This window comes from Schistocerca gregaria, chromosome 5, assembly GCF_023897955.1.
Source record: "Schistocerca gregaria isolate iqSchGreg1 chromosome 5, iqSchGreg1.2, whole genome shotgun sequence".
Taxonomy (NCBI): domain Eukaryota; kingdom Metazoa; phylum Arthropoda; class Insecta; order Orthoptera; family Acrididae; genus Schistocerca; species Schistocerca gregaria.
In genome coordinates this window covers 567,423,885-567,444,206 of record NC_064924.1, presented here as the reverse complement: position 1 = coordinate 567,444,206, position 20,322 = coordinate 567,423,885, and the positions used below count along the sequence as shown (strand labels likewise).

The 20,322-nt window shown below is 42.2% G+C and overlaps 1 protein-coding gene across 1 annotated transcript in view; it reads right to left on the bottom strand.

Annotated features, from left to right (window-relative positions):
- Positions 1 to 20,322, bottom strand: part of LOC126272843 (transcription factor GAGA-like) — a 100,815-nt gene that overhangs the window by 55,312 nt on the left and 25,181 nt on the right. The window contains exon 2 of the mRNA XM_049976046.1: positions 16,126 to 16,308. Within this exon, the coding sequence (XP_049832003.1) occupies positions 16,126 to 16,308 (183 nt within the window). The remainder of the gene's footprint in view (positions 1 to 16,125; positions 16,309 to 20,322) is intronic.

Sequence of the window (20,322 nt, the reverse complement as noted above, 5' to 3'; positions counted from 1 at the left end):
TCAGGAAAGCCTCCTCCATGCGGCCCATGAAGAGGTTGGCATAGGACGGAGCCATCCTGGTTCCCATGGCAGTTCCCCTGATTTGTTTGTAGGTCTGGCCTTCAAAAGTGAAGTAATTATGGGTGAGGATGAAGTTGGTAAATGTGATAAGGAATGAGGTTTTTTGGAAGATCTTCGGGTGGGCGTTGAGAGAGGTAGTGCTCAAGGGCAGAGAGACCATGGGTGTGTGGGATGTTTGTGTAAAGGGATGTAGCATCTACGGTGACAAGAAAGGTTTCAGGTGGGAGAGGAGTGGGAATGGATTTGAGGCATTCTAGGAAGTGGTTTGTGTCCTTGATGTAGGATGGGAGTCTGCGGGTGATAGGTTGGAGGTGTTGGTCTACCAGAGCTGAGATACGTTCTGTTGGGGCTTTGAAGCCTGCTACAATGGGACGGCCAGGATGGTTCTCTTTGTGGAAAGGATTAGGTGGATCAATAAAGGAATGATGTATATCAGCCTATGAGTGAAGGAAAACGTGGGAGGGATAGATGATGATGATAATGATTATTATTATTATTATTATTATTATTATTATTATTATTATTATTATTATTGGTTTGTGGGGCACTCAACTGCACGGTTGTCAGCACCCATACAAATTCCCAACCTTTGCTCAGCCCAGTCTCGCCACTTTCATGAATGATGATGAAATGATGAGGACAACACAAACACCCAGTCATCTCAAGGCAGGTGGGAGGGATAGTATCACCATAATGATTTGTGACTGATTAGAAAGTACTTGAATATTTCTGCAGAACACCATGTTAGAATGGGACAGGATCATAGCTATGTAAAGCTGCAAAAGGGTAGAGCAGTCCGCACCCCAGCTGGTGTTACTGAGGCAGCAAATAGTATTAAGATGTGACCAGCATGTTTGCTTAAGTTTGCAAAGATTGGGAAACAACGCCAACTGGTCATCAAAGATCAGTCCCAAAGAGTTACAAGACTCCACAAAATTGAGCAACTGCTTGTCAAGGCAGAGTTCTTGTTGTGGACAGGTGGTACAAATGCGACAGAAGTGCATGACGAATGTCTTGGCAGCTGAAAACCATTAAGCCGTGGGTGAGAGCTCAAGACTGCAGTTGGTGTTCAGCAATACTCACAGTGGAGGAGCAATAATATATGCAAAATCATGAGCATGCAGGAGGGTGACACCGTATATCCCACATCTGCAGCTAGATCATCGACAGCCACTAGAAAAATGGGCACACACAATACAGTGCCCTGCAGGATTGCAGGACCCCATTCTCTTGAATATGAGGGGGGGGGGGGGGGGTTGTAGTGTGGGAAGCATCAGCTTGAGCCTTGAAAAGATAGTGTTACAGTTAGTCCCATTCATATAGGGCAATGTGGATGTTATGATGCCGTGTCATGTCATAAGTCTTTTGCAAGTTGAAGAAGATGGAGAAAAGGTGTCAACTCTGGGCAAAAGCGGACCAGATAGCAGACCCCAAGCAGACCAAACCATCAGCAACAGAACGGCCCTGGCAAAAACTTCTCTGCAACGGAGCCAGACTCCAGGTACCAACACAGCTGCCAGTTCGCCATATGTTCAAGCAACTCACAGAGAACATTAGCGAGATTAACTGGCAGCTGTCAATCTCAAAGGGGTGTTTACCCAGTTTCGTTACCAGAATAAAGTGCTTTCTTGTTACTGAGATGAGAACTCACCCTCTTTCCATATACGGTTCATAATGACAATGGCATGACATAGGCAATCCACCGATATGTGTTTCAGGGTTTCGCTGTGGGTGCTGTCTGGCCTTGGAGCAGTATCAGTGCAAAGGGCTAGGCTCAGAGGAATTACCACTCACTAAATGGAACACATTATACACTTGTTTCAAAATTCCTATTACACGATTCTAGGGGCTGTATAGGGAACTTAGTAGATTAAGTTTTGATAAGGAACCCATGTCCATACATGTACAATTTCGATGTAAAATCAGTTTGAGGATCACTTTCAAATCTCCTGCTTCACAGTATGCACACAACAGAGACAATGAGTTCGGACCTAAGTGCTGTAGGAGCACATGGCATGGGCAATATTTAGATTATTTGTCCTTGGAATCTTATCTAAACGACAAAGTTAAAGAGTGCATAGCGTCCATGGAGCACCAAAGCTAACCCTCCAAGTTTCAAACGTATCAGTTTCTCGCAACCATTGTTGGAGTCAGACGAAGGCGTTATGTGGTGTCATAATTACAATAGGGACTGACGACACCACCATCTTCTCAGCTTGTCTGCATACTGTGAAGCAATCTTCAAACTTATTTTGTATCCAAATGGTATATTTCTGGGCATGGGTTCCTTATCAAATTATCATCTACTAAGTTCCCTCTACAATTCCTAGAAACCTTCAACAGAAATTTTAAATCATTCTGTATGGCCTCAAGTGACATGTAGTGAATTCACTCCACCTGCTGTATGACGTCATGAAATGCAGGGTGATCACTCTCAGACACATAGGCTCGAGAATAATGCAGAGCAAAATGTCTGGCAACAGCACGTGGATCGGAGTAAACAACACCATTCATGGAGACACAGGGAACACCTGTGGGGGACTGCTGCACATATAGGTATGAAACCTTTGCCCAAACCTGCAAAGGAGGGGTACACAGTCCAATGGCCATAATAAAACATTCCCAGAATTCTTGTTTCTGTCATTTTTATTAGGTGGCAGACCCGATCATGGGGCCTTTTAGAGGCAATGAGGTGCTCGATCAATGGGTGTCACATCATGGCACTGTTGAGCCCGTCTGTGACTTCTAATGGCCACAGTAATTTCTGAAGTTCACCACAGTACTGTCTTCCAATGAAGGGACTCCAAGGAATAGGGAGTTGCTAAGTCTGCTACTGAATGAATGGCTGTGGTTCTACTCTGGATAGCTGCATTGATACCTCCATGTGGCAGTGTTCTAAGGTTGATGGCATAGGCAAAGGCATCCCAGTCAGCTTTGTTAAGAGCCCATCTGGGTAGGCACTCAGGCAAGTGATGCTGAGAGAGGGACAGTATAATTGGAAAATGATCATTATCACAGAGGTCATCAACAGCTCTCCAGCTGATGGAGGGGAACGGCCAGTGCTGCTAATGGAAATATCGATTGCCATATACGATACATATGCCACAGCCAAAGGGCGGGAGGCACTGATACTCAAGAGAGAACGATTGAGCTCCGTGGGCAAATTTTCAACAGCTTCGCCATGGCCAATGGTCATAGTTCCATCCTCCAATGTGTTGTGGGCATTGAAGTCACCCAAAATGAGGAAGAGTGGGGGAGCTGAGAAATCAAGCAGACAACACGTTCTGATACACTCCCATCCAGGAGGGAGGGGGGGGGGGGGGAGAGAGAGAGGGAGAGAGGGAGAGAGAGAGAGAGAGAGAGAGAGAGAGAGAGAGAGAGAGAGAGAGAGAGAGAGAGAGAGAGAGAGAGAGAGATACATATTAATATATTACAGATGGTAAAGCCAGACACGTCCTCACACAAACAGCCAAAGCCTTCCAAGTTCTATCGAGTGGCACGTATTCAGTGTAAACAGAGTCCAGAACGTAAGTGCAAACTCAGCCTGATACTCTGTCATAGTCAGCTCAATTCCTAAAATAGCCCTAGTATCTGAAGAGTGTAGGGGTTTGCATTGCTGGGAACCATGTTTCCTGGAGGGCAATAAAGAAAGTAGGGGAAATGCACAAGATACTTCACAGCCCAGGCAGGTGGACAAAACTGTAACAGTTCCACTGAAGAATCATGCTATCTATATCCTGTGGGGTCATGAAGGATCCAAGGAGGCAGGTCATGCCCTAGGATTGCCTACTGCTACTGGTTACGAGGATACAGAATCAATATCATCAGTTCTGAAGAAGGTTGTGTGGAGGGATCCAGCACCACAAGGTCACCAGACCTCGAGTACAGAGTCAGAACATGCAAGGGCTGGTGGCATGGGAACCACCAGAGCCCCCTTCGTCTTAGAGGTCTTCTTTTTATTGTTGTTCTCCTGGGATGACTTCGATGCCCATGAGGACTTGTCTGCCCTAGTGTCAGGCACAGAGGAAGAATGTGAAGCCCTACGACCAATAACCTGCGGCTCCTTCAGCCTCTGGCTAGTATCCAGTTGCAGATAAGCAGAATCCTGGGAAGGGAGTGTCATGATGGTCCCTTTCATGGTGTGAGAGCTGGAGGAGGGTTTTTCCTCTCCTGCTGGGGCTTGGAGATTGACATCCCTGATGGGTGGGGAGGTCAACATTCCCAATGCGAGTGTGAGGGAAATAATAGGAGAGCTCCCAACCATCAGGGGAGCAGGTGTGGTTGAGCAGCCCCAAGGGCCCGATGTAGAAGGCATGGAAGGCAAAGGTATTGTCACTAGACGATAAGACATCACAGTAGCCAAAGCAAATGATGCTATCATATATAAAGGATGACCATATTTTTTTCTTGGCCCTGTATAAGTGGATTGGCCATGAGCTTTGTATTCTTGGATTTTCTTTTCTCTTTGGAAGATGGTGCAGTCTGGTGAGCAGTGTGAATGGTGCTCTCTGCAGTTGACACAGACAGCGCGAAGCGCACAAGGTGTGTTTGTGTGCAACTGATGTCCACAATCCCTAAAGACTGTACTGGCATTATAATTCGAAGACATGACTGAATCTCAAGCACCAGATGAGAGGGGGAACAGAGCATTTCACATCACATCAATATACCATCACCTTGACCTTTTCAGGCAATAAGTCGCCTTCATAGACCAAGATGAACGCCCCAGTATCAACCCTACCATCCTAAGGTCCCCTATGGACACAACAGACAAAATACACACCCTGTCACTGTAAATTGGCAAGTAAATCATCATCTATCTGTAAAAGGTAGTTGTGGTGGGAGATGATATCCTGTACCACATCGAGCCTTATGGGGCTGATAGTTGCAGTAATATCACCCAGCTTGTCACTGGCAAGCAGCATCCACGTCTGAGCAGGAGAAGCCATTTTAATCAGAAATGAACCACTTTGCTTTCTTTAAATCGCTGCTATTCCCCGAACCTGTCCTCAAAGTGTTCAACAAAGAGTAATGGCTTTGTGGCAAAAAATGAATCCCCCACTTCGAATGGGAGCTCTCTCCATGGGAATCACCCAGCCATAGCAATGGTTACATGGCTGGAAAGCCATTGCTTGGAGACCTCATACCCCAGCCATGACAAGCATGTCATATGTGGGTAGTTTGCAGCAATGATCATGGGGCTATCATGTTGCAGGTGCTTGACAAGCCCCCCCACCCCCACAACGAGATGACTATCATGTTGGGTTTTGGGTGTATTACTTTTAATAAAAGGCTCAGCAGACGCCATTGAGGGGGAGCCTGCACCAGATGCAAAAATCATCAACATATAACGCTAGGGTAACCAGAGGCCCAACAGAGGTCACAAGCCCATTTATGGCAATGAGGAATAGCGTGACACTTAGCACAGAACCCTGTGGGATACCATTCTCCTGAATCTGAGGGGTGCTGAATGTAGTGCCAACTCGAGCCCAGAAGAGCCAGTAAGATAAAAACTTGCAGATAAAAATCGGAAGGGTACCACGGAAGCCCCAGTCGTGGAGGGTAACTGAAATGCGATGGTGCCAAGCCATAACATACACCTTATGTAGGTCAAATGAAACTGCGACAAGGTGCCAGCAGAGTAAAAGCCTGTTGGATGGCTGATTCCAATCGGAGTACATGGTCAGATGGAGATCGCCCTGCCCGGAAGCCACTCTGATACGATGACAAAAGGCCCTGAGATTCGAGTACCCAACATAACCTGGAGTTGACCATCCTCTCGAGCAGTTTACAAAGTACAATCATAAGGCTAATGGGGAGATAGCTGTCTAGAGACGTTGGTTTTTTCCTGGGCTTAAGGACTGGTATAACTATACTGTCACGCCATTGTGACGGAAAAGCACCAGTGAGCCAGATGTGATTGAAGACGCTGAGGAGCTGTTGCCTCTGGGGAACGTCCAAGTGTTGAATCATCTGACTATGAGTGGAATCTGGCCCTGTGACTGTGTCTCATGAAGAGCTAAGAGCCTGCACCAATTCCCTTTCAGCAAAAAGGTGCGTGGTGCGTGATGAAATGAAGGGGGGGGGGGGGGGGGGGTCCGTTCAACTCTGTGTTTCTATTGGAGAAAGGTAGAGGGTAGGAAGCAGACGACGATGCCATCAAAAAGTGTGTTGCAAGGTGTTTCACGAGGACCAATGGATCAGTGCACAGAGCTCCTTGGAGTTTCAGACCCTGGACAGTTGACTGTTGCTGGCAGCTCAGAAGACCATGGAGCTTTGACCAAACCTGCGAAAAAGAGGCATACGTCCCCAGGGAGGAAACACAGTGCTCCCAGCATTCCTTTTTTACTCTGCTTAGTAAGGTAACAAGCCTTAGCTAGGAGACGCTTAAAAGTGAGGAGATTGGTCTGGGAGGAGAGTCACTTAAATTGCTGCACCGCCCGTCGGCAGTCCTGGACAGCAACTGTGACGTCCTTGGTCCACCATGGTACCGGCTAATGAAGAGGGTGCCCTGTGGATAGGAGGACAGCAGTGCCAGGAGCATGAAGAAAAGCGGCACAGACGCATCAATGGAATTCGAGAGGGAGGTGTCAAAATGGACAGCAGACATGTATAAAGGCCAATTGATCCTGTGGAATGCCCAACGTGGGAACCTGTCTACCTGGCAGCAGCAGGGGAACGATAGTGTCACTGGAAAGTGGTCACTGTCACAAAGGTCACCATGGGAAGACCAATGTGGGAAAGCCACAAGGGCCGGGGAGGAGATCGTGAGAGTGATAGCAGAGAAGGTGCCATGAGCGGTACTGAAGTGGGTAGGGGAACCATAATTGAGGAGACACGATTCGAAGTCCGTGATCTGTTGGTCGATTAGGATACCCCAACCTGTTGAAGTGACAATTCCCCACAGTGAGTGGTGGGCATTGAAATCCCCAAGGACGAGAAACAGGGGCAGTAGTTGCTGGATTAAGGTAGATAGTGCAACATAAGCAAGTGGCCAACCTGGAAGGAGGTAGGCATTGCAAAGGGAGATGGCTGGAGTCGTTTGCACTCTAACCACTTTCACTTCCAAGGTGGTACGTAGGGGGATCCAGTGACTAAGGACATAGGAGCGAACCAAAGTGCAGACCCCGCCAGATGCTATACCAGGGCCAGCATGGTTCTGACAGAATGCCTGATAACCAGTGAAAGTTGGAGAATGGTCATCACAGAAATGAGTTTCTTGGAGGACAAGACAGAACGCAGAATAAGAGGAGACAAGACGTTGAATTTCCAGTAGGTGATGATAGTATCCGTTGCAGTTCCACTGGATGATCATGTCTCATGAGTCCAAAGTAAGAATGAAGGAGCCGAGGAGGAGGTCAGGTCACTTTGTCAGTAGTCACTGACAAGGATGATGTGACATCCATAAATAAGATGTCAGACTCAGATTCCAAGAGGGGAGTTGGCACCTCCGGGGGCACCTTGTTGTGGGATTTATGTTTCTTCTTCTTCTCTTTCTGAGGTGGAGGAGGGCAGGATACAGGGGGGAGTACAGGCGTCTGGCAGATCAGGGACTGAAAAAGAGCGGGCGACCTTGTGGCACACAGATGGTGCGCCTTGTGGCCGAGTGGTGGTGAGAGTCTTCTCACCCGAGAGACGCAGGGGAGAGAGGGTTCCTGGGAGGGAGCCCGATCACCAGAAGATGCCGAAGAAGGGGGACACTTCTTCGGCTGGGGAGGGGTAGTGATTCCCTGACAGGAAGTCGTGGGAACGGCAGGGGAGGTGGAGGGGAGAGTGGGTCGGGACTGGGGTAAGGATGATGGAGGAGGAAAGGAAGTAAGAGAGGCAAAACTTGAAGATAGTGACACTGGATGGAGTCTCTCATACTTTTGGCAAGCCTCCAAGTAAGACAGGTGATCCAGGGACTTTTACTCTTGTATCTTCTTTCTCTCTTGTAGGCTGAGCAATTCGGCAAGCAAGGAGAGTGGTGGTCAGCACAGTTGGCACACACAAGCAGCAGAGCACAAGGGCTTCCCTCATGGACTGGGTGGCCACGGTCATCGTACAGTGGGAAGACATATGCCCAAAACGCAAACACCGAAAGCAATGCATAGGTGGAGAGATGTACGGCTTCACATCACATCTGTAGCACTTAACCTTGACCTTCTCTGGGACGGTATCCCCCTCAAACGCCAGAATGAAGTCGCCAGTATCGGTGCGATTCTCTTTGCGACCCTTCTGCACACATCAAACAAAATGAACCCCATGCTGCTCCAGATTAGCCCAGAGTTCCTCATCAGGATGAGGTCCCTATTAAAAATAACACCCTGGACCATATTCAGAGGTTGCTGAGGAGTGATAGACACTGGGACGTTGCCAAGATGATCAGAGGCACGAAGAGCTGCGGATTGGACAGCAGAAGAAGATTTGATCAACAGGAAGCCTGACCACATCTTACTAACAGACTCTACTTCACCAAACTTGTCCTCAATGTTTTCCATGAAAAACAATGGCTTTGTGGCGGGGAAAGTGTCCCCATCCATCCTAGTACAGACGAGGTAACAGGGAAAGGGATTCAGCCCAAGATGGTGAGCCTGGCCCTCCTCCCATGGGGCAACCAGGGAAGAGAAGGCTGCAGGTGATACGAGGAAGCATTTAAGGATCCTTCACCATTTGAAGAGACGGCCATGTGAGAACGGCCAGATTTTTGCAGCTTGATACACTTCATGCGTCAAGCATCCACCCTGATACCACCCACTCCGACTAGGTGCTCTCTCCATGGGTACCACCCAGCCACAGCATGGGCCGTCTGGCATGGTGGCCGTTGCCGCGAGTTCTGATGCTCCAAGAAGACAAGCAACTGCTCCTTGGCATACACGGGAAGGGAACAGCTCAGGTATCAGTAGTGTGATCCCTGTGAAAGTGGGCTCAGCCATATTGGTACATAACAGCCCCAACACACAGACTGGCTGCATGTGCTGGTGACCTAGTAGGGTGGAAGGGGGCTACAGTGGGGAAGGGAGAGGGGATGGGAGGAATCCACACCGTAGGTATAGCAATCATGAGAAATTACAGCAGACAAGGTATAAGCTCTCTGCCCTGAAGCAGTTCAGCATCAAGGATTTATTTCAACGTAGATTAGAAAATGAACTCAAAGCGATTCCAGAAGATGACAATATTAAAAGAGCACTTACAAAACCTTCTCTAGAGGTAATAGGGACTGAGAGTAAGAGTTTAGGTCAATAGGATCCTCCATGGATGTCTGATGACCTGAAGATGTTGATTGGTGAAAAGAAAAATCTCTACAAAAAATGGTTATCATCTAAATCACTACAGGACAGACAAAACTGCCAGACAACAAATTACAAATTAAGAAACAGAATTAAATTAGAAAAGAACACGATGTGGGAACAGAAATGTATTGAAATTGAGAGTATAATAGGTGGATCAGAAACAACAGAAGTGTGGAGGGCAATTACCAGTATGAAGAAAACACAAGTAAACCAAGCAGTAGACAACCCAATTCCCTTAAAGGAATGGAAAAAAGCACTGTGCAGACTTTTTAACTGAAGGTAGGCCATATTACATGCAAGGGAATGAAGAGAAGATGGAAGTGACTGATCATAATATAATCATTACAATAGAGGAAGTGAATTGTTCATTAATTAAAATGAAGAATGGCCAATCACCTGGTCCAGGAAACATTCCTGTTGATGTATTGAAGGCTGGAGGAAGATATCTGAAGAAACAAATAACCTGTCTGACAAAAAACTGTTGTGAAAGGACTGAAATTCCCTCAGAATGTAAAAAGTCATATATGGTTTCTGTTTTCAAGAAAGGGAACAGAAAAGACACAAACTGCTAAAGAGGCATTACTGTCAACTGTACAATGAGCCACTTATTTGGCAAGATAATGTTTGAAGAAATTAGACAAAATGCTGACCACCATATTGGGGTAGACCAGAGTGGATTTAGGCAGAACAGATCATGTACAGATAGCCTATTTATTTTACAACAACTAATGGAGAAATTTATAGCAATAGGGAAGGAGATACACATTGTCTTTGTAGATTTAGCAAAAGCTTATGATACAGTCTCTAGATCTTAGTTGTGGGAAGCTATGAAAGATATAGGTATGGATGATCACCTAGTACAAATTATTATTGAAATGTACAGATATAATGTGGTACAGACTAAACAAGGTTCAAAGTTATCAGAACCTATTAATGTCACTAAAGGTTTGCGACAAGGTTGCAGTATGTAACTCATCTTGTTCAACTTATATGTAGAAATGGCTCTCCGAAATTGGACGAACAGCTGCAGGGGAATGGGAATCACTGTAAACACTGTACAGATATTTTCATTAAGTTTTGCTGATGATCAAGCTATTATAGCACAAGATGATTATGACCTCGAGTTCATGATAAGACGATTATATCAGGAATACAACAGATGTGGACTACAAATGAGTCTAACAAAAACAGAGTATTTGGTGGTGAATAGTGATGCTAAATTTGAAGTAAACATAAAAGACAAAGCAGTTGTAAGATACATAGAGAAATTTAAATATCTCGGGGCACATATTGATAAAAATGTATTGGGCCATACAGAAGTAAAATATAGAATACAGCAAAGCAGAAAAGTGGTAGGGTGTATGAATTCTTTTTGGTGGGATAAGAATACTTCCAACAGCAATAAGAAAAAAGTAGGTAAGATAATGTTTGAATCGGTGCGATGCTATGGATCAGGGATCTTAAATGCGGATCTCAAAAGAAGACTAATAGTTGTGGAAATAGATTATTTGAGTAGGAATGCCAGAATAACAAGAATTGAAAGGAAAACTAATGACTAAGTAAGAGCTAGAATGAAGGCAAATGATACAGTGATAGATAAAATTGAAAGAAAATCATTAAAATGGTATGGGCATATGATGAGAATGCCAGATCATCAGTGGCCAAAGAAAGTTTATGAATGGAAACCACCTGGTAGGCGTAAGCGCGGAAGACCACTACGTTCCTGGACAGACCATATAAATGGAGTAATGGAACATCCCAGCATCGACAAGGGAGATGCGCTGGATAGAGAGACTTGGTGGAGGATAAAAGGAAATACAACAATATGTTGTTATTAATTAATCTTTGTATTGATTGATCCTGTAATAATAATAATAATAATAATAATAATAATAATAATAGATACATTAACGTAAATATTTACAATGAAGGTATGGAAATTTAATTACATTAATGAGAATTATTTAATTTCTGGAATGTAAAACAAAAAAAACAAAAAACGATGCAAATACTCTCGGATTAAAGGAAGCCACTCACTGAAAAGCTGAAACATTGAATTGTCGATAGGCACGAAATAAAACTTGCTACATTTCGTAGTTATTGTTAAACAAGCTAGATTAAAAGAAAAACACACACAGTGCTGGCTGGATTAAGAGTTCAAATGCTTTCTTTCTTGGCAGGTGGACTGGATGTGATGGGGGAAGCGTTGGTTGGGATGGGTAAAGGGAGAGGCAGGAGGGAGGCAGTGATAGGAACTAGGGGTGGGCAACTAGTGGCTTAGAAGAAGACAGTCGATTTGCCAGCTATGAGTACAGGAGGGAGGGGTGTCAGGTATATGGGCTATGCACGTAATGCACGATTGTACGGATCAGTGGAGAGCAGTGCACACTGAAAGTAATGTGGGGATGTGAACTGTGAGTGAGTGATAGGATGGAGGGGGGAAATTGTGAGCGGAGGGTGCAGGGACATTGGACACCTAAGATTGAGACCTGAACAATTAGGGTAGCAGTGAATGTGACATAAGAATAACTCCCATCTGCATAGTTCAGATAAGTTGGTGGTGGAGGGAAGGATCTAGATGGTACAGGTTGTGAAGCATCCATTGAAACTGAGCTCGATGTGCTCAGCTGCATGTTGTCGTCAACTTTGTTCTTGACAACAGTTTGACAGTGGCTGCTCATCCTGGTGGACAGCTCGTTGGTAGTCATACCAACACAAAAACCTGTGTAGTGTTTGTAGCAGAGCCCACCCTCTGATTGGGCAGGATAAGTCTGTGACATGTGCCACTTCCCACTGGTCCATAAAATTGTGTGCTCTATGCCTAAACCCATATACCTGCCACCCAACACTCCCATATTCCTAACTAGCAAAATTACTGCCACCCACCCCCATTCCTTTTCCCTGTCTCAAGCCTGCCTATCCCTCCACCACCCCAACCAACACTATTGCCATCACATCCAGGCCATCTGCTGAGGAACAAAGCAATGGCACTGTTAGTTCAGCACGCACCATGCAGGGGCAGAGGCACACATGCGCACGTGTGTGTGTGTGTGTGTGTGTGTGTGTGTGTGTGTGTGTGTGCGCGCGATCGCGCGCGCGCACGCTCCTTTAATCCAAAAGCATTTACATTCTACAAAAACTTTTCTAAAACATTTATAAACAACTATGTGTTGTTTGTAGGGTATGGTTTGAGAATGGACACTGTAGTCTGAAACTAGTTACCACGAATAAAAAATTTTGAAAGCAACTGTGATAGAAACTGGGAAAAATTAAATTTAGTAAACCAAGTTGTTGGTCCTCACTCCTACATTATGTTGGAATTTCACAAATACGTGACTTGTCAGCGTTGCAGGACACTCATGCCTACACGACAAACAAACTATATTTTACAAGAACTTGTGCCACAATTAATTTAATCGTTAGTGTTCACAGTACAATGTCACACCAGTGTATGTAAGAGTTAATATACACAACAGATCATGAAACGCAGTAAACGTAAATCTCAAAGCTAAGGTACAATGGACAAAATATGAGATAATGGAGGCGTATGGACTCTCAGACATGCTTACTCATTGTATGTATCAGCTGCCGTTGAGACTGCTTACTATTATGATCTTTTTATGGTTTTGGATTTTAGCAAAAAGGTGGCTGAAGATGTTGACTGTGAAGTTAAATGTACAAAAAATTATGTTGAAAAATGTACTGATATGAATGGTGCAAACTCACACCTTTGCTGATAAGGTTGTAAATCCAACTAACACAGAATTTTCAGATGAGGAAACAGTATTACTGAACAAAGGTTTAAAATATATTCCTGCAGTTCCAGTATCTAGTAACAATGTAGCAAACATAATGGCTGAAGTCAAAACTGATTGCACACAATAAAACTGAATAGCATACAAGAAGCCAGGGTTGCTGTTAAGACATAAACATCACTTTTTAATGAAACAATGGAAGAGGGGATGTCAGTAATGAAAACAGAGACTTAAGATTTATTGCCAGTGTTGACAGAAAGTTACAGGAAAATGAAAATTTGATGATGAAAGCAGATAAAGGAAATACTTTGGTTGTAATACAGGGAAGGAAAAACAAGGAAAACATTTTGCAGTTTTTTAGTGAAAAATGACATAAATGAATTGATATGGATCCAACAAATTTTTTTTTTCGGACCACTCTCATAAAGAAAACTGAAAATACTCTTCCAAAAAATCTAGATTAATAGACATGAACCTCAAGTTGAGACCTTTTAATGCATCAATTAAAATTCACAAAGGAAACAAAAGCATGCACATAATTGTAAATGGGAGGAATGTTCCTATGGCATATCTGAATAGCCTCTCGTTTTTAAAAAAAAACTAGGTTCTGCACATATATTTTCTGTTAACTATGATGTGTCAAGTAGTGTAGCTCATGTGAATGAAATTAAATAAATTTCAATCACTGATGACATGATATCTTTGAACATAGTGAACTTATACATGACTGTGTCGAATGACAATACTTGAAAAATTATTATGGATAATCCAATACACAACAACATAATGAGAAAGGGTGAAATGTTTTGTTTTTACAAAATTTTTAAAATTTTGTTTAAATTTTAACTACTTTAAATTTGAAGGTAAAGTTTAGCAGCAAAAGAAGGATTTGCAATGGGCAGTCACCTATAATAGCTACTTACAGAGAATTTCAACAAATTACTCATAAACATGTGTGTTCATAAGTAACCTTGCGTTGGCACAGAAACCATTGTTTATAAACATAGTGTTGATAATACGTTTATGAGAATCACGCGAGGAGAAAAGAGATTTAGCAATTGAATCAACAACAATGCAATATAAAGCCTACACCAGTGAAGGAAGCAGATAAAATGATAAATTTCTTGGATTAAATGGTCACTACAAATGAGGATAAAGTAGTTTTTCCATCTTCTGTAAACAAAGCAGTCAGATGTGGCAATAAGGGCAGATTTCAGTCATCCTTCCCAGCACAAAAAATCATTCTTCTGTGCACTGGTAGCACACCACTGTAAATTACCACTTGAAAAAGCAGAGGTATAGTGAGAATTTAGTAAAGTAAAACAGCTGGCAGGAGCTAATGGTTAGAGACGTAAAATAGTTACACCGATTCTTCAAAAGCTCAAACATACAATCACCAAAACTGAAAAATTTTTTACTCGGCAGTACCACGGTCTGCTTACCAATAAATTACCACCTGCCCTTCCTAGCAATTTCACATAGCTTTTCACACATTTGGGATACAGGTTTAAACATAATATTAGTAAAAAGAACAAAGTAAATAATGGTAAAAAATATGATGCATCAGGTATATACAAACTGAAATGTTGTTCACGTGATTGGTTCAGAACTACAGTGGCCAAACAGAAATAACTTCTGTGACAAGGTTTAGAGAGCATTGGCCCTAACAACAGAAATGCTTTTAAAAACAAGCACTAACAATATTGACTGCAAAAAAACTGAAACCAGTTACCACAAAATAAAAGCTATTTTGCAGTTGAGACTGTTTGTGTTCATTTATAAAGCACTTTTCACCAGACAGCTGTTCTCTGCGAGCAATGTTCTAAAAAAAAACTGCTTCTCACCAGCACCTACACAACATGAATCATGTTGTCGGCAGCATCGAAAGTTCTATGAAAATATTACATATAGCTCACAAAGGACTGAAGCTTGATATTCTTGAGGATTTAGTAATTTATAAAAATAAAGTTAAAGGAACTGATAAAATAATAAATGAGGAGTCAGAGTTTAAATATAATAGTTATTTTCCCCTTTTCAAAAAAGAAATTTAATCTAACCTACATTTTTATGAATGCATGTGATTTACTTATGGTGAACTATTACCCTGGTATACAGGAAATACACTGTGCATTTTTACATCATAATTTTTATAGCGCTCTAAGTTTTAAATATAGTAATTTTTAAATATGAAATACAAATCAGTTACCCTGCGCACAAGAGTAATGTATCATTAGCAAGACGTATAGTAATGCATCAGTTATCCATGTTTGATCATGTGCAGTTTTGTATTTGCTATTTTATATTTTTCAAATTAGGGTTTGACCACAGCTTATAGCTACTCTGAATGTTGGATCACACCTTATAATGGCATAGTAATGTTACTGCTTCCTGACTTTGGACAGTTTTATTGGTACATTAACTACTGAATGGAGTGTAACACCATGAAATCTGAACTTGTATTTGATTCACCAGATGATTACCACTGTAGAAGTACGAAGCATGTAAAGCTTTATAGCATGTAACAATGTCGTACTGCTGCTAGCGATTTCTCAAGTTTAATTCGACATGATCATAACATGGGTCTACAATATAACACAGGCAGTTGGAGAGAGCTATCATTTCTGATCTTTGTGGCATTACTGGATCGTGCAGAAGCAATACCTTTTTATATACATATAAGAATACCAGTTATGGTTATGGTGTATAAGTGCACTGGTGGAAATATATGTTAATGTTTACAAGAAAAGTATGTAATGATAATTACATTAATGAGAGTTGTTTAAGTTTTCAGAATGTGAAATTTTTTAAATAATTTTTAAAAATTATACTAACAACTATGTATTATTTGTAGGCTATGGTTTGAGTATGGACTCTGTAGTCTGAAATTAGTGACCAAAAATATAAATTTTTGAATGCAACTGTGACAAATGGGAAAAAAATAAACTTGATAATCCAAGTAGCTTGGCCTCTCTCCTACATTATGTTGGAACTTCATAAATATTTTTATTTATTTATAAAATGTTTGTATGCACACTCACCTCTGCATTTAAGGTCCCTGGTGCCAGGCCCTGAATATTCAGACAATGAGCTGCCTGAAGCAAAGACGGCAACTGGTTCGGATCCACACTAACCTCTCCCCGATACACGAATTCTAGCAGAGCTTCCAGATCATGTGCTGTCACTCCAGCAAGCATGACCACAGGATGCTGACAAGGTGTGCTCTATTTTAGAAAAATGATCTTGTCAGATACAAAAGATAAGAATATTATATTTACAGTTTATATAGAATCAAAAAGTAATAATAAGTTCATTATTTTCAGCTCGAGAACTTTTATTGGAAGAAACATAAATCTACTGTGTAGTATGAGTATGAGACAGAACAAGGAGTAACTTAACAGTTTGCTGTGAAGAAAGTTAAGAGACTCAGGGGGAACAAAAATTAAATGTGGTTGTAGGGAACAAAGGGTAATTCAAGCATAAAGAGATGTGCTCAATCTATCACTTACGAGAAATCTATTCTACCTTTAAAACTTTTTTCCTGTCTCTTTTTACACCCATTTTTGTTTGCAACATAACACATAAATCTTACCTTCTTAACATTATGGATGCAACATTTCTCTCTCTCTCTCTCTCTCTCTCTCTCTCTCTCTCTCTCTCTCTCTCTGTGTGTGTGTGTGTGTGTGTGTGTGTGTGTGTGTGTGTGTGTGAGAGAGAGAGAGAGAGAGAGAGAGAGAGAGAGAGAGAGAGAGAGAGAGAGAGAGCACGCATTTGATACAGGCTAGACCATGCTGTGGTGACCGCCACATAGTTCACATATCATTTAGTTTCTGCAGGAATTGGGTTTTTCACGTGTCAATATGTCAAGGATGTAACACGAGTACCATAATTCAGGGAGACCACTAAACTCAAATGCCATGTGTAACAAGGCATTCAAAGTGGTAGTTATTAACGACCACAGATTGCATCAGTATATACAGGGTGTTACAAAAAGGTACAGCCAAACTTTCAGGAAACGTTCCTCACACACAAAGAAAGAAAATACGTTATGTGGACATGTGTCTGGAAACACATACTTTCCACGTTAGAGCTTATTTTATTACTTCTCTTCAAATCACATTAATCATGGAATGGAAACACACAGCAACAGAAGATACCGGCGTGACTTCAAACACTTTGTTACAGGAAATGTTCAAAATGTCCTCCGTTAGCGACGATACGTGCATCCTCCTTCCCTCGCATGGAATCCCTGATGCGCTGATGCAGCCCTGGAGAATGGCGTACTGTATCACAGACGTCCACAATACGAGCACGAAGAGTGTCTACATTTGGTACCAGGGTTGCATAGACAAGAGCTTTCAAATGCCCCCATAAATGAAAGTCAAGAGGGTTGAGGTCAGGAGAACGTGGAGGCCATGGAATTGGTCCACTTCTACCAATCCATCGGTCACCGAATCTGTTGTTGAGAAGCGTACGAACACTTCGACTGAAATGTGCAGGAGCTCCATTGCGCATGAACCACATGTTGTGTCGTACTTGTAAAGGCACATGTTCTAGCAGCAGAGGTAGAGTATCCCATATGAAATTATGATAACGTGCTCCGTTGAGCATAAGTAGACGAAACTAAAATCAGTTCTAACATGCAAATTAAGCATTTCCCGACACATGTCCACATAAGATCTTTTCTTTATTTGTGTGTGAGGAATGTTTCCTGAAAGTTTGGCCGTACCCTTTTGTAACACCCTGTAGATAACCCATAGTACTGAAAATCAGTCATCATTTATACATTATCCAATGGCTGGTGATCAGCCGTACTCCCAGTAGCCTCACAATGAAGAATAGAAGCTGCTGCTCTAAAAATATATCTTTGCTCACAAGTAACAGGACACAGATATCAACATGGGTGCCAAAACATGTCCTCAGGATGCTCAAAATAAAGTATGGTCCCCTGGTGCCATAGGTAATGTTAAATATTTATGTCACATACTAAAGTCTGTGGTCCCTTGGCAATGCGAAAAATTTAAGCTTCTAAGTCAATGCAATGAAAAGATACAGTCATATATGTCAAATATTCTGATACTCACAAACTCACTCATCAAAACCTGTAGCATACTTCCCACTGAGTTAGAATCATGAAATTTCATATGAAAAAAATTTCACAGTATAAGTAAAGGAAAAAATAAAAATTGCTAATTAATAATTCTACCACATAAAAGATATTTTTTACCATTTGTCATCTGTCTGTTAAAGTCCCTTTCTTCTCAGAAATGGGTGAAATATCATGTTGAAACTTATGTCAAATACTAAGCTCTATGGACTCTTGGCAGTGCAAAAAATTTAAGCTTCTAAGTCAATGCAATCAAAAGATAAGGCAATGTATGTCAAATATTTTGATACTTGCAAACTCACTCATCGAAACCTATAGATAAGCTATTGATATACTTGTTGGTCCTGGTGGTCTAGCATAAGGCGTGTACCTGAAAAACCAGAAGGTCGTGGGATCGAGTCTCAGTCAGACCACATATTTTTCAATCTTCACTTTAACCTAGCTTTTGTCTCTCAACAATATGAGGAGTTTCCAGAAACAACATGTAGTTTGTATTCGACGTTAAACTGTAGATCCACCTTCCCTGCACTAGGTTAGGGACACACAATACGTAGTACCGGTGTCCACTAAGCCATTGAGACACACAAAATTATCATCATCATCATTATATACAGGGTGTCTCATTTATCTTGACCAGCCTAAATAACTGTCTGACCAGATGCAAATTACAAAATGTTTCAGCAAATGTTCTTTAGCCGTCAGGCGGACATCAATCAGCTTGATTGCCTTCATTGCAGCTTTTTTACGAAGATATGAACAGTGGTATGACTTTTCAAAATGGCACCCTGTATTTTTTGTTTGGTAATTCATTTCCTCTCCTAAAGAGCTATTCAAAAATGTATCACAGTGTACTATTCACTGAAACACGTTATTAATTACTTACACAACATTGACGTTGACGCTCCCAGCGCTTAGTGCAGGTACTCAGGGTAATGGAACACATCCACATGCTGACGTTGACAAAGGACACATGTAAACAAAAGCAGAATGCACACCTGTCATTTGGTCAACCACTGTCAGTTGAATAGTTGTGCGAGTAGAATGTACACCAACAAAGAGAAGGTAGAAATGCTACTCATCTATGAGGAATGTAAGGTAGCAGAACAGTAATTGCAATACTGTTTTCTTATGTACGGGTACATTTAGTACAGTAGTTTAGTTCTTTTAAATACTGTTGAATAAAGTAGGCATACAGTAAATGCTGTCCTTCCTACAAACTGCATTGACATAACATTTCTTTTATTGTTGCTGTTGAAGATACGCGAAATGCTACACAAGCAGAGGAACTGTACAGGGAGCGATATCCTGACAAGAACCCACCTTCCTGACAGTTGTTTTCTCATCCTGTTGCAACACTTCAGGAAATGGGAAGTTTCAACTCACGACAACGCAATCGTTGTAGCACTCGCACAGACGAAGCTGCCAAATTTCTGTTCCCGCTTCCTTTGCTATGAATCCACATGTGAGCACATGACACCTTAAACACAAGATTAGCATTGCTAAAACCAGTGTACATCATATTCTTACATGTCACTGGTTCCATCCTTACCATGTACACCTACATCAAGAATTGCATGGGAATGATTTCCAGAATCTTGTACAGTTCTGTCAGTGGACACAGCAGCAAATCCTCGCCAACCCGAACCTCTTCTCCAATGTTCTATTTACCGATGAATGTTCCTTCTCAAACAAAGGACAGGTAAATACAAGGAACATATATTATTGGTCCAGCGACAACCCATGATGGCTTAGACAGGTAGGACATTAGCATCAATGGAGAGTCAATGTCTGGTGTGGGATGCTTGGCACTACAATTATCGGCCATTATTTCATCAATGGTACTCTAAAAGGCACAGTGTATGCCAACTTCCTCAGATGAATTCTTCCTCCTCTTCTGGATGAAGTGCCACTATGAAGCAGAATGCTTTAATGAGGTATCAACACAGATCTCCAGCACATAATGCCTTGTGTGCATGTCATGCTCTGAACTGAAGTATCGTGCCAGATGGATTGATCGAGGAGGGACAGTTACTTGGCCTCCTAGGTCTCCTGATTTAAATCCTCTTGACTTTTTTTTCTTTGGGGATGCATTAAAGATGTTGTCTATTGTGATATTCCAACAACTCCAGAG